The 16,104-nt window shown below is 37.5% G+C and overlaps 1 protein-coding gene across 2 annotated transcripts in view; it reads right to left on the bottom strand.

The window, feature by feature from the left end:
- Positions 1 to 16,104, bottom strand: part of LOC137433894 (fibronectin) — a 270,389-nt gene that overhangs the window by 156,957 nt on the left and 97,328 nt on the right. For both annotated transcript variants that reach the window (XM_078785942.1, XM_078785943.1), the window contains one exon: positions 14,250 to 14,374. In XM_078785942.1, coding sequence (XP_078642068.1) covers positions 14,250 to 14,374 — 125 coding nt within the window. The remainder of the gene's footprint in view (positions 1 to 14,249; positions 14,375 to 16,104) is intronic.

Below are 16,104 nucleotides of genomic sequence, written 5' to 3'. Positions count from 1 at the left end.
CTTCCATGTGCTCCCTCGCACACGCGCTACGACCGACTCACTCCCGCCAGCACACTCACTCCTTGGCACGCACTTTTTCCTCACACACCCCAGAGTCGGACTTTCTTGCACACCTCCATTTTCGCACACCAGACCTGTCGCACACTTCACCAACGGCCTCTCACGAACACCCGGGTCTATCTCGACCCCCAAGCTTCTTAAATCCCCTGGCGCATCATACGCACGACCATATTGGTCACCACTTACACCGGGTCCTCTTCCTCTTCGCTTCTCCTCCATCACCTGCGAATCCCTCATCCGGTTAATGAGCACATCACGATCCGAACACAGACTCTGGACCAATTCTTTTACCTCCTCTTTTATCTCTTTCTTATCCTCTCTCCGTCGCTTTTTAATTTCGCTCACCCCTTCTTCCACTTCTTCTAATTTTTGCTTCATCTCCTTCATCTCTTCGTGCGCCCCTTTAAGTTCTTCCTCTAACTCCACTTTATTTTTTTCTATTTGCTCCCGCACCTCCCGCTCTTTAACCTCCATTACCTCTACCACCTTGTCCATTTTCCTCGTCAGGTCCTCATGTACCGTCTGACACTCTTTTTTAATTACCCCTACGTCCTTTTTCATCTCCTTCTGTGTCGATTTTAAACCCTCTATTACCGCTGTGTTCTTCTTTACCTGGTCCCCCAACTCCTTTTGTCCCACTGTCAGTTGTTCTACTCCCAGCGTCAACTCCTCTATACCACCTTGCAATTTTACAGTCCCCTTTCTCACCTCTTTCTCCATGCGCTCCTTACAGTGCCTCACCTCCTCGCGCACTCCTCCGACCTCCTCACTCACTCCTCTTCTGATCTCCTCTCCCATCACTTGCATCTCCTGCCCAGATGCCACCCTCATCTGCTCCATTTCCTCCCTGTGAGCATCCAGTTTGGTTTCTACCCCCATTCTGACCCCCTCTATCTGCTGCCCCATTTGGTTAACTTCCCTTTCCGCTTGGTCCCTCATGTCCCTCAATTTGCCTTCCATGGTGTTTTCTAACCCCTCTAACCCATTTTTCACTCCCTCTATCTGATTCTCCTGGGCAGCCATTCTATTTTCTACCCCCATTAACCCATTTTTCACTTCTTTTATCCCGTTGTCTAACCCCTCAAAATTATTGTCTAACTTCCCAATTTTCTTGTCTAACTCCTCAAAATTATTGTCTAACTTCTCACCGGTACCCCTCGCTTCGTCCCTCATTACCCCCATTTGGTTTCCCATTACCCCCATTTGGTTTCCCATTACCCCCATTTGGCCCTCCATTCGCCCACTATCAACCCTCATTTGCTCACTCTGAGCATCCATCCGGTTCCCCATTTGTCCCATTTTGGCTTCTAGCCTGTCCATAAGGGCCCCCATTTGCAGGAGGAAAAGGTTCGGATCCACCAGGGGCGCTGTCACGGTCGCCGGCGCGGTGACCAGCGAGGCGCCATCTTGCGCGCCTGCTACCCTCGCTGTTTCGCTCTCCTCACGTCCCTCATTTTGGTCCTGGATCGACCCTACCTCACTCTCCCCTACCGGACCCCAGCCGTCTTGATCCGCCATAGCGCGACTTTCAAAATTCGGGTTTTTATTATTTATTTATTTTTTTTGTAAAACACAATCAAATTTCGCTGTTATAATTTCGAGCGCGTAAACGCGCTCCGGGTCCAATCTCACTCCTCGACACCAATTGTTACTCTAATAGTACAATTGGTGTTCCAAAATTTGGGCCTAACAAATTTAGTCCCAGGTTCGAATCCAACTCCTCGACACCAATTGTTACGGATACGACTTTGATGGTATGGTGGGCCGAGCGGGATGGCCGCCGTATCCGTACAAGTTACCCGATTGTGCCCGAATGTTGACTAATCGCGCTACGCTGGCTCAATAGGAAAGAGAAGACACGCGGCTGGGTTATAATGACACAATACGACACCAGGGGTTCAGTTCTCAAGACCTCCGGAGGAGGTTATATTAAGGCGGAAAAGGTTAGATTACAGGGACAAGAGGGAAACATAGGAAGGTGGGCACTTAAACACACTCTTATATTAACCCTAGACAGACCACAGATAAACGGGACAAGGCTCACTCACACGGGGTTTGATGGCCAGGAAAGCGGCAGTCGATGGCTCAGGTGCACCTGGCTCAGGGACAGAATCGCGTACGTTGGTGTCCAGCAGATGCGGGGAGGTCGCTCAGCGCTCGTGGGTCGCGACTTTGGTGGAGATGCCGGGGAGGTCGCTCAGCGCTCGGGAGGGTGGCGTCTTGTTCTTCCAAGCTCGGGGCGCATCTGACGTCACGTCCGGCGCGGGGCCGCGTATATCCGGCGGGGAGTCACGCCCTCGCTCGTTAGCTCCGCCCCATATGGCATCGGCCCATGGCTTCTCATTGGGTGCGGGGGTTACCGGCTCCGCCCTTGACGAGGGGCCGACAGGGAGCCCCCTTCTGGGTAACCCCGTCGAGCACATGGTCAATGGCGGCTAACCGAGCCGGAAGGAGGACGCCCACTCCCCATGCCGTCACCGCGCCGCCCCCCTCTTTTGTTGTTGTTGTTGTAGTTGGCGCTTCTTCATGGGGAAGAGATGCGGAGAGGTATGGGGAGGTCCTAAACTTCCTAACAGGTGCCATATCATCACATTCTGGTGCAACGAAGAGTCATAATTAATGGAAACAAGTCCTTAACTGACATAGATTAAGAATAACTAGCAAGATGTCCTATAATTGTCTACGTGTGGTGCGGGGGACCTGGGCACGACATTTAATGGGGGAATGAAGGGGAAGATCGGCTCTAATGGGTGTTGTTTACAGACAATGGGACTAGGGAATGGGGTAAGGGGAGAGTTGGGGAGTATCGGAGAAGATAGGGGAATATTTACAAGCGGATATGGAGGTCAAATTCCATATTCGCAACAATATCAATACCTTTTCTTCCACAAGATGGAACACTGCTGGTTCTTCTGTTGGAATGAGACCTGCTCTGGTTTTTGAATCTGCCAAATATTCATTGTTTTGAAGAGCTTCCACTACATAATTAGGGGGTTGATTTACCTCCTCAAGTTTCTGAAATAATTCTTCATCATTATATTCTAATTTTCCAAGTTCTTGTTTTGTTATCTGACTAAAATCTTTGAGCATTTGAAGTTTTTTCGGAGTAAATTCTACCGTGGGAACTGTAGGGTGTTGAGTTTTTAAAAGCGGTTTTAAAAATTTCTCTTGTTTTCTTTCAAAGGCTTCTTCACCAGTTAGTTTCTGTCTCCGTTTCTTCTTTATCTCTTCCTGTTGCTTTACAACTTTTGAAACCAACTCTTGATGTTCTTTAAACTTTCTTACTCTTTCTTCGGTATTCATTTTCTGTATTTATTTATTGAAAAATATCATTTAATGAATTGTAAAGGTCAATGGGAAAATTTTCCTTTTCTTTGTCATTATAGTAAATGTGTTGAAATAAATCCTTTTCTTTAAATATTTCATCAAATTCTTTATTGGTATTAATACGAGTTGTTATTTCTTCTTCACTAATACTTGTATCTCTGCTTTTCATACGTTTGCGTTGAGTCTCCTCATCGATATCAAAACCGAATGATAAAATCTTAACTCCATCACCACACAATTGTTTAATAATTTGTCTCATTCCTTCAGGATTAGTTTCTAAAATCCCAAGACCATTAGATTTTACTTTATTTAACTCACTCTTACAATGTGAATATTTTGTAGAACCACCTCAAATATTTGACCTTCGTTCCTCAATCGCATATGTTCCTCCATTGAAATGTAGTAATAATCTTTCCCTTCTACTTCTCCTGGTCGCTTTGCTCTGGTTGTAGTACTCACAAAACGAATCATAGGGTGTTTTTTAAAAAAACTTACAATCTTTTCATTTTTACTATTCAAGAGTTTAGATTTATGAAAGTTCTTTCCTGAAGCAGATTTACCCACAAGATTAATAATAATAGTTATCATTTATATATGTAATTATGTTTAAAATAAAAATACATCCTTTAATATCTCATCTTGTTTCACAACAATATATTTATATTTTTCAATCGTGTGTTTCATATAATTTTCAAATTCTTTTTTACTACATAACGTAGAGCAATTATCTCTCCAAAAATTATTTACATCTATTGAATTTAACTTAAATAAAATAAAAGTATTGGCATTGTTTCTTATTGAGCGTCGAGGGAGTTGAAAATATGATTGACTAAGATATATACAATTACAAGAAGAATGTCTCCCTCTTGTATAGTAGCTATCCATTACTGTTTGGTTTCTCTCATTAACACAATCATCAAAGATGACGAGGTTCTTTTTTGATTTATCTAAATCTTGAGGTGAAGGTATATCATCCGTATTATCACTGAGAATACAAGTTATGGGTTTTGGTTTCGATTTTGATTTCTGTGTATCACAAAATAATTGTATTATATCTTCAATATTATAATCATTTAGTTTGTTTTGAAGTTTAAATAAACCGATAATGTCTTCCTTTTTAAGACCTGCATTAAAACCCTGTGAGAGTAGTTGATACTCGGGTTGAAAACTTGACTTCGTAAAAATTATTAAATTATCATAATCTAAAAAGTTGGGGGTAAGGAGCATCTTTAAAAGCAAACAGGTTTTTCCACATCCGCTTGAACCAACTATTAGACATCTCAATGAATTTGGAATGTTTTTATGGTTATTAAATTTTATCTTATTTTCCCAAACGGGTAAAAAATCATTCATTTATATATTTGGAAAACAAGTCATCCAACTTTTTTGAGCTATTTTAGAAACTCTATATTTTATCCTGAGTTCGGGTTTAATTTCAAAATAATTCATTATTTTATTTATGTAGTATCTTGTATTAACATTTCCATTAAAATTATTTTGAATAATAAATATCATTAAACCCTTATACATTTCCTCAATACAAAGAGTCTCTTTCCTTGTAAGAAATGGTGTATTATCACCATAATGCTTAACATTCATCTCTCTTATTAATCTTGTAAAGTAATTCATTTTTGGTTCTAATTTAAAAGAGTTATATGTTTTTTTATATTTCTTATTATCATTAATTAGAATATAATCACAGAATAAACATTGTTTATATGAATCCTCATCATTAAGCCCCACTCTATCACAAGCCGGACAATTCTCTAATTTATCATATGGAGAGTCTGGAAATTCTAAATATCCTTCAGAACTTATCATATTTATATGGTAAATTTTTACTTAAACTAAACGCAAGTTTATTCATTAATAAATACAATGTTTCAAAGCACAAAAGACAAATTTCAATCAATCTCTACTTCGGTGGAAGATATAGAAAAATATGTCAAAGATGTTAAATTGAACAAAGATAAATATGGAAATTTTTGGGTAAAACCAGTTATGGAAAATAACATGAGCCCCTCTATTTCATTTAAAGGAAGAGCTCTAACTATACCTGGAAAGACATCCATTAAAGTAAATCTAACAAAAGTTTCTCCTCTACTCCTGGCAATTTATTCAAAGCTTGAAAAAGTGATTGACCACGATACTTTGAAAAAGAATGATAAGACCATCAACAATACTCGTGGAGAAATTTGTATTTACTTTAATAATCCAAAGGGTGTAGATCTAAGTAAAATGAATGATGTTAATATTTCTGGTGAAATGTCATTTCGTTCTATGATAGTTAGAGATTATTTAAAGATAACTTTTGATATTAAAAATGTAGAGATTGAATCCGTTAATGAAAGAAAGTATATTGGTATAGATGGAAAGGTTTTTTCTGCTAATTAAATATGAGTCATTACAGCAGTGAAGATTTTACTATTTCATTGAACTTGGACGATAGTGATGATAGTATTTCATTGAACTCGGACGATGGTGATGATAGTATTTCATTGAACACAGATGATAGTTATGATACTAATAGTTTGTGCTCAAATGATAGTTATGAGAGTAGCTTTATTGATGACTCTGAGTATGATTCTGAGTATTCATGTGATAGTTATGACTTAGATGATTCTGAGTGAAAAAGTGTTTTAGTTTAAGCACAGCGATATATATAAAACGGAGCTGTAAAGCTCAAAAGTGTTTTATTTTAAGCACAGCGATATATATAAAACGGAGCTGTAAAGCTCAAAAGTGTTTTATTTTAAGCACAGTGATATATATAAAACACCACGTTTTCTCACGCTATAAATATGGTTTATTGTGATACTTGCGAGAAGGAAGTAAAATATTATAAACAACATATTCTCACCGCAAAACATACATACAACATTCTTAACAAACTTTCCCCTCTTCCACCTAAAACAAAACATTGTAAGGTCTGTAAAACAACCATCCTCAAGAAGGGGTTTAAAGCCCATCTTAAAACTAACAAACACTTGTCAAAATTGTTTACTATTAAAAATACTGATGGTGCTTTCAAAAGACATATCAGGATTCGAATCTTTAACTTCAAACCTCCCGAACCAAAGTCTATAGTTGATGCTGTAGAAATAGTCAAACCTGCTGTTCAAACATTGATTGAAAAAACACTAAAAGAAATGAAACCACTTAAATTTTATATGGGGGTAAAATTAGAAATGACAAAGGATAAAGGAGTTATAGATACACCATACATGAGAACTGAGCCACACTTTATATCTTCATATCAAGATTTTAAAACATCAGGAGTCTATGATGAACTTATTAAACAAGAGCAAGATGTGGATAATTCAATCGTAGGAAGTGAATTCAATATAGGAAAAATTATTTACATAGACATTCATATTCTTAAATCAGATCCTCTAAAAGCTTCTTCTTACATTGATTTACCCAGTGTTATCAAAAATAGAAAAGCAGTTATCAATATCAAAAATAAAGACAATAAATGTTTTCTCTGGTCTATTTTAGCACACTTACATCCTCCACATTTTCATGATGAAAGAGTATCTCATTATAAAAAATATGAGAATACATTAAATACGAAAGATCTAAAGTTTCCGATGACTTTAAATGATATTCCTAAATTTGAAAAGATGAATAATTTATCAGTTAATGTTTATGGTCTAACAGAAACAAACAACATTCAGGTTTTAAAGCTTTCTGACAATTGTAAACAAACTCATATTAATCTTCTATATTTTAATTCAGAGGAAAATTCACATTATACATACATCAAAGATATTGCTAAATTAATAAAACCACAAGTATGTAAAAGAACAAATAAAATATATATTTGTATGCGTTGTCTTAACTTCTTCCATACACAAGAAAGATTAGATAAACATTCAAATTATTGTGGTGAACATAAATCAACGGTAATCAACATGCCTAAAAAAGACTCAAAGATCACATTCAAAGATGAAAAGAAAACAATAAAACATCCATTTGTTATATATGCTGATTTTGAAAGTATTTTAGAAAAAATTGATACTGCTTCTCCAGATCCAAAAGAATCATACACAAATAAATATCAAAAACATACTCCTTGTGGTTTTTGTTATTACTAGGGCATGCCCGTACTATATCTATATCTAAAATTATATCCCCCCCCTCTATTTACATGAAATGGTTTGGTCCAAAGCGAACGGCTTGCGAGTACGGTGACAATCCCCCCCCCTCTATTTACATGAAATGGTTTGGTCCATTCGCAAAGCCAAAGCGAACGGCAGTTACGAATCGCAGTTACGATGAATCGCAAAGTAGTTTTAATTAGTTTTAAAACATAGTTTAACGCCAACATAGTTTGCCAACGTGAAATAAATGAATACGCTCTCAAATGTGCCGTCCGAGGCAGAGTGTGTTCGCCACGTTCAGCACACGCGATAGCTCGCTGCTCTCTGATTGGTTGAATCGTTTTTTGGACATAGCTCGGTAAGTAATTGTCCGATTAATATGAAACCTTGAAAAGGCACATCCTCGGGTCCCCAGCAATATACCTGGCAAGTTTAAAGTATATCGGACCCGTGGTTGTCGAGAAACAGCGGTCACAGACAAACAAACAAACAAACAAACATACACACAGAGATTGCTGGAATTATAGATAGATATCAAATCATCCGTTGGTGATAAATATAACAAGTTAGAGATGTATAGAGGCTCAAATACCCCAGAGGAGTTTGTGAAACGACTAGAAAAAGACTGTGTTCGATTAACCAAGATAATGAGAGAAACCAATAAACCAATGTCCTTAACAAGTAAAGAAAAAAGGGAATTTATAAAAAACAATGTCTGTCATATTTGTGAGGAGAAAATTGGTAAAGGTCTAAAGGTTAGAGACCATTGTCATCTCACTGGTAAATATAGAGGTCCGGCTCATCAAAGTTGTAATATTAATTATCAACTCCCCTCTTTCATTCCTGTCTTTCTTCATAACAACGCTCATTATGATACACATCTATTTATCAAGGAACTCTCAAAGACTTCTGGAAGTATCTCAGCAATTCCAAACACAGATCAGAAATACATTTCATTCACAAAAACAATTCACACATCTCCTATTACTCATATCAGATTTCTTGATACATTTAAATTCATGGCAAGTCCATTGGCTAACTTGGTTCAAAATCTAAAAGAGTTTCCATGTCTTTCAGAGTATTTTTTAGATAAAGATTTTCTAACACAAAAGGGAATTTACCCCTATGACTATATGGACTCATTTGAGAGATTCAATGAAACACAACTTCCTTCAAAAGAAAATTTCTATAACAAATTAAACAACAGTAATATATCTGATAAAGATTATGTACATGCACAAAATGTTTGGGAAAAATATAACATCAAGAATCTTGGCGAGTATCACGATTTGTATCTCAAAACTGATGTGCTTTTATTGGCCGATGTATTTGAAGCCTTTAGATCTGTTTGTCGCACTGGATATGGATTGGATCCTGCTCACTACTACACAGCACCGGATTGGCCTGGAGTGTGATGTTGAAAATGACAAAACAAGATTTGGATTTGATAACCGATGTTGATATGCTTTTGATGATTGAAAAGGCAAAAAGAGGTGGAATTTCACAAGTCTGCTCGAGTAGATACGCAAAAGCAAATAACAAATATCTTCCAAATTATGATCCAACGAAAGAGAGTTCTTACTTGATGTACTATGACGCGAACAACCTGTATGGCTGGGCAATGTCTCAGGCTCTTCCTTATGGAAAACTTAGATGGGTAAAGGAAAAAGACTACAAAAACGTTTTACAAGATGTATGTATCTCTACACAAAAAGAATTGGATGAAGAAAAAGTTGGTTATTATTTTGAAATTGATTTAAAATATCCAGAGGAACTCCATAACCTACACAAAGATCTCCCATTTGCTTGTGAGAAAGAAAGTCCAAAGAAAGAATGGTTGAGTGATTATCAACGATCGTTTGATATAGGTGAATCAACAGAAAAATTACTTACTACATTATATAACAAGAAAAATTATGTTCTACACCAAAGAAATTTGCGACAATATTTATCAAAAGGTCTAAGAGTAGAGAAGATCCATAGGGTTCTAAAGTTCAATCAAAGTCATTGGTTAAAGGGGTACATTGATTTTAATACACAAAGAAGAACAGAGTCAAAAACAGATTTTGAGAAAGACTTTTATAAATTGATGAATAATGCGGTCTTTGGTAAGACTATGGAGAATGTGAGGAAAAGACAAAATATCAGACTATCAACATCTTGGGAACAAGCATCAAAATTAATTAATAGACCGAGTTTTACTCGAGCTGAGGTCTTTACTGAGAACTTTTGTGCGATCCATTTGATTAAAGAGAGTATTGAAATGAACAAACCTATTTATATTGGAACAACAATTCTTGATTTATCAAAGTCATTAATGTATGATTACTTTTATAATAACTTGAGGAAGAAATATCAAAATGATGTTAATCTACTTTATATGGATACAGATAGTTTTATTTTGAAAATTAATACCAACGATGTTTATTCAGACATGAAAAGAGACATTAATATCTATGACACGAGTAATTACAGTCCAGAGAGTGAGTTGTTCTCTTCTAAAAATAAAAAGGTGATTGGAAAGTTCAAGGATGAATTAGGAGGAAATGTTATGAGTGAATTTGTGGGATTGAGGTCAAAGGCTTATGCTTATAAATACATTGTGAATAACGTTGAAAAGACTGATAAGAAGTTAAAAGGTGTAAAGAAAAATGTTATTAAAGAAACAATAAACTTTAAGGATTATTATAACTGTTTAACAACAAAGAAAGAAGAGTTTAGAAAGATTAATGGAATAAGAAGTTATAAACATCAATTATATTCAGAAGAGATAAATAAGAAAGCATTGGGGGCTTTTGATGATAAGAGGTTTATTTTAGAAAATGGAATTGATAGTCTCCCTTATGGTTATATAAGTATATAAGTGATAAGATATATATAAGTGATAAGATATATATAAGTGATAAGATATACATAAGTGATAAGATATATATAAGTGATAAGATATATATAAGTGATAAGTTAAAAAGGGGGGGTTGGGGATTTTAACGGGCTACCGCCGCCTTTTTTACTATTATATAAATGATAGAACCAAGTATCAACCAGACTAAAGAGTGGAGGTGTAATCAACCTTGGTATATAAATGGAAAACATAATGAATGTGAAAAATATCAAATAGGTATAATTGAAAAGGCAACTGGTAAAAAAGTTCACAAAACAAATAAGAGAATTAATTTAAATACCGGTGAGTTGGGTAAAAAAGATAAAAATATTTTTGAGTGGACGGAAAACTTTGATGGTTGTCAGGAAAATATATACATTAATTTAAAAATGGTATGTGGGAGAGGAGGCGCTCAGACAAGAACATTGAGGGAGGTTTATCATTTTATTTTAGCTCAGTTAAAATATCTTAATAAAGAACCAAACTCAAACATATTTTTTGTTAATATTTTAGATGGTGAAGAGAGTGGCAAGAGAATTAAATTATTTCCCACACATAAACAAATATTTGTAGGGTCGTTGTTTGAGTGGGCCAAAGATGATTCACCAGATGATATTAAGAGTAAAAGGTTAAAAGGTCCATAAGGTCAGAAGGATCACAGGTTCACACAGAAGGACCATTGTTTAAGTGGTCTAATGAATAAGGATAACATGTCAAAAGGTTAGAAGGTTCGTAAAGAACAGGGTGAGAGAAATAGAGGTGTTTAGGGGCAATGAGGGAGGGGAAAAATTAACATGTAAGTCAATGGGAAAATGAGAGTGTCCCAGAAGCAACATATATACACTACTTGTGTGAGAGAGGTCTCGAGGCAACAGCTATCCTGCAACAAGATGGTGCACCAGCACATTATGCTCTCGCAGTCAGATAATATCTCGACGACAAAATCAGTGGACGATGGATTGGACGTGGATCTGAGATAGTGTGGCCTCCTCAAAGTCTGGACTTAACAACATGTGACAACTCGCTTTGGGGCATTGTGAATGAATGAATGAATGATCGTTTTAAGGCCATTTTCCCCGCTAGAGCGGGGGTTAGCCTTGCGGGCCCCATGACAATCATGGTTCCCTGTTTGAGGCAATGTTTTTTTTATGGCCGGATGCCCTTCCTGACGCCATTGTGAAAGAGGAAATTTCTCCTCTCCATCTAACAACAGTTGAAGACCTCAAAACAGCTGCCAGGGGCTGCTTTTATGACCTACAACCCTCAACATGAAAGAAGATGCCCAGAAGAATATGGAGAAAAATTCAAATTTGTGCGGAGAATGGAGGGGAGCATACAGATAAATTCTAACTAAATTCTAACTGCGTGCATAAGGACTTTGTGGCCACTCTGTACTTGATGTTGGGTAGTCAAATTGGTGCTTCCTTGATGGTTCTGTTACCCCAGGCCCAAATTCCATTAGAGCCCAAGCTGGCCTAGTAAAATCCTTCGCATCATGAAGACCTTCTTCAATTCAGGTTCAGGGGTGTTTGGCATGGTCACCACGCTTGCCAAGTGTGAGCAGTCATGGGAATTGAACTCACACCAGCCAGTGGAGAAAGGAACAAATCTTTAACGATTCAACCAGAGCACCAGACATACAATTCCACATGTCTTGGTATTTCAATCTCATATAATTTGTTTGCGATGGAAGCTTCTTCATGCATTTTAGACACCAAATTACGTTCTCGTTAATGATCACACACACACACACACACACACACACACACACACACACACACACACACACAATTCAGCTAGTGCTGGCGGTGATTGTGAAACCAAATCGAGAGATATATAATGTCATTTGCAGGCAGAACCATTATTCAAAGAACGATATAGGGATGGCTTCACATGATCATTTGTGACTATCCCTACCTTGTTTACTACCTTGTTTTACACAAATTATACTTTTTTTTGGTTAGTTGGTTAACCGATTACCCAATTTTCAAAAATATTGAACTAATTTTTTTCCAATATTGATCCCACCTCCTTTTAGAGGCCATTTTAGAAATTGCTGACCATGAATTACTATAAGAAACTGTTCTTACTTTTATAAAATTCGAAAAATGTCACATCTGGCCAAAGTAGCCTATTAACGGGTGTACCCGATTTTTACAGGATCCTGGTAGGGGGGTAAAAACAAAATCGAAAATCCAAAATATTTTACCAAAATGCTATATAGGGCTAGTGTAACAAAACAAAAGTATGACGAGATCATATGAGAATACTTTTTCAAAAACTTGGTGTTTGATACACCCTAATGGATACTGATGGGCAAATCGTGTAGGTTTTGTGAATATAATATAAGGTATTCAATGTGTCCATCTAAATCAATTATTCTCATCTCTCATTCCTGCATACTCCTGTTTCTCCGATCAAAGTAAATGTCCATTGTTGGTGATTTCTGTCAATGCTCCTTTCAGATCATTAAAATTGATTGGTAACTTCCTACCTCTGAGAAGAGAGGCGAAACAAGGAAAATTTTAATTGAGAAAAATACAAGGATTGGACAAAGTGAAGGGTGAAGCTAACTAACGATGAAGCTAACTCCGAGGGCCTTTCACTCACTCACCGCAGGCAGGTTGGTGGTCTTTGTCTTCTACCGACTCCTCTCCGGCATTGCTCCCCCAGCTCTCTCTGGGCTCTGTCCCGCAAATATTCCTCCAGGTCGCACAAGATCTGCCAGCAACCCTCTTATGGTTAAACTGCCAAAATCTAGGCCCTCTGCTCACCTTCACTCTTTCATTCCCCTTTTCTCCCGCCTCGGAACAAACTCCCCCACTCCCTTCAATCCCACTCCTCCCTCCAGGTCTTTAAAACAGCTGTTCACCACCATCTCTTATCTTCCCCCATCCAAAACCTTGATCTTTTCTACGTCCGCTAATTCACCCCAGATCCACTTTTTTGAAATTCCAACTTCTTTCCTGGAAGTCCTTGCAGTGTCCATATGTTTTATACCTCTCCCACCTCCCCCTAAGCCCCTTCCCTCCCACAGTTCTCTCGATGTCCCTGCTCTCAAATGTTGTGTTTGTGTCCTTCCCCCTCTCTCCCCATCTTGTCTACCGCTCCCCATTATTTTGTGTTTTATGTGTCGGTTTGACTTTTTGTGTGATTAATGTTAGCTCTTTCACGAGCCTCGATCTTGTATACAAAAAATTAAAAAAAAGTAGCAGTTTATGTGAACATGATATGGGAATGGAAAAGAATAGAAATAATGTTTTTTGGTATTGTGGCAAATGCTCATGGAAGAGCTTGTACAAACATATACAGTACTTGTTCTACATGCAGAACATCAAACAAATGCATCAGTATAATTTTCACATTAATTAAAATGATATTGGGAGACAATGAAAAAATCAACACATGATATGGGATTTTAATTTGGGATCTCCAGCATAATGCGTCAAGTGCTCAGCAAATGGGAGATAGGACTAAGAGAGAGAGCAAGAAGGAAGGGGTGGGAATGCGAGGGTCATATGGGGTGATGGCAGAGCTGTGGGGAGTAGAAAGTAATAGGAAAGAGGGCAAAGGTTGGGTGCGATACAAAATTCCACCATATTTGTGTATGTAATAATTAGATGAACCAATAACAAAAATTACACAACCAAAAAACTACATCGATAACCTCTTCTGCTATATTTGACAAAAATGCCATTAATCACGGGAAAAAAATGTTTTGTTTTTCATCAGGAAAAGAGACATCAAAAAATGCTTTTACATAAAAAGTAAGAAAATTTTCTTGTAAGGCACAGCAAACAACATTCAGCATTCATTCTCAAAAGAAGATTCTTTAAAATCGTAGCTGAATTGGACGATGAGCTTCCTTTTCCACTCACCGGCTTCCAGCGAACTGTGTAAGTTTGAGTTGACTCTGCCAGAAGGTCTACCCAGTGGACCGTTTGTGATCGGCTGCCTCTTGGCCCACTCTCGACTTCCACCCGTAGAGGATTGGTTGCTGGGCCTGACCACGTGCAAACATATCACTGAGGTCAGCTCAGATATGCTTGCCTCACTCAAAATCAAGTTTCCTTGGCTTGCTTGGCCGAGTTTGGCCCAATTACGTGTGCTCCATAATGATGAACGAATAAAGACAAATGCTGAAAAGTTCATTTATCTTACTTGAAGAACAACAATTGCTCAAAATATAGTTCTTTACACTTACCGAAGCCCCTTTATCAGTGAAAAAGTGTTCACATAAAGAATAAACTAGAATGACACTCTTCGACGTCACGACGTCGACCAATATGCCTCTGCCCACATTATTACATCATTATACATACTTGTACCAGGTTTGATTGAAATCAATTCAGCTGTTCTCAAGTGTTTACCTGACATGACCTCTAACCTCAACAAAATCACCTCACTCCTCATCTGATGCCAAAATCTAATCAGTTTATCTTTGCATCATAATATATACTTATACTAAGTTTGGTCAAAATCCTATCACCGGTTCACAAGTTAGAGCAGTAACAGAATTTTTACTTAACGGGACCTCTGACCTTTGACCTAGTGACCCCATAATATATTCAGTTCAAGTTTACATCATTATACATACTTGTACCATGTTTGATTTAAATCCCTTCAACTGTTCTCAAGTTATCACATTTTTACCTGACATGACCTCTGAACTTTGACCTCTTGATGACATAATCCAAACAGTTAATTTTGCATCATATATACTAATATAAAGTTTGACTTAGATTCCTTCAGCCGTTGTTAAGTTATCGTGTTAACAAAATAATTGTAACTTAACATAACTTTTGATCTTTTACCTTTTGACCCCAAAATCGAACCAGTTTATCTTTACATCATAATGTATAATTATACCAAGTTTGGTGAAAATCCCATGACTGGTTCACAAGTTAGCTCGGTAACAGAATCTTTACCAGACGGGATGTCTGACATTTGATCTTTGACCCCAAAATCTAATCAGTTGATCGCTACATCATTACACATACCTGTACTAAGTTTGAATTAGATCCCTTTAGCCGTTCTCAAGTTATAAACCTATTACAGACTTTGACCTTTGACCTATTGATGCTAAAATCAAATTGTTTCATCTTTGCATCATAATACACACTTGTACAAACTTTGGTCAGAATCCCATCACTGGTTCACAAGTTATTGCGGTAACAAGATTTTTACCTAACATGTTCTCTGACCTTTGGCCTTTGACCTCATGACCCCAAAATCTAATCATTTCATCTTTACCTCATTATACATACCTGCACCAAGTGTGACTAAGATCCGTTCAGCAGTTAGCAAGTTATCACGGTAACGAAAATATATCACGTACAGACGTACAAACAGACGAACAAACGGATAACCTGAAAACATAATGCCTCCGGCGACTTCTTCGGCGGAGGCAAAAAAAACGTTTTCATATTTAGGTGCCCTGTAAAGCATTAGAAACAAGAAAGAGCAATTAGACCCCGCAGACCCTCGCCAGGACGCGTTTGTGTGGTGTATTTTGTGTGATGTTTATTAGCTGCAGTTTGTGTGGTTTATTGACGACGTAGATTTATGTTCAATCCAATATGGCTTCTCAACCACGTGACTGATGACGTCATCACTTTAATTCTTCTCCCATACAATTTTTTGTGTTGATCATGCTCAAGAAATTTCAAACTGATCGGATCAAATGTTCTACTTGTCTAATTAAAACGTCATGAAAGGCACAGATGACATCAT

The sequence above is a fragment of the Myxine glutinosa genome, chromosome 10 (assembly GCF_964187855.1).
Source record: "Myxine glutinosa chromosome 10, kmMyxGlut1.1, whole genome shotgun sequence".
Taxonomy (NCBI): domain Eukaryota; kingdom Metazoa; phylum Chordata; class Myxini; order Myxiniformes; family Myxinidae; genus Myxine; species Myxine glutinosa.
The sequence above is the reverse complement of the archived record's forward strand: the minus strand, read 5'-3'. Positions and strand labels throughout refer to the sequence as shown.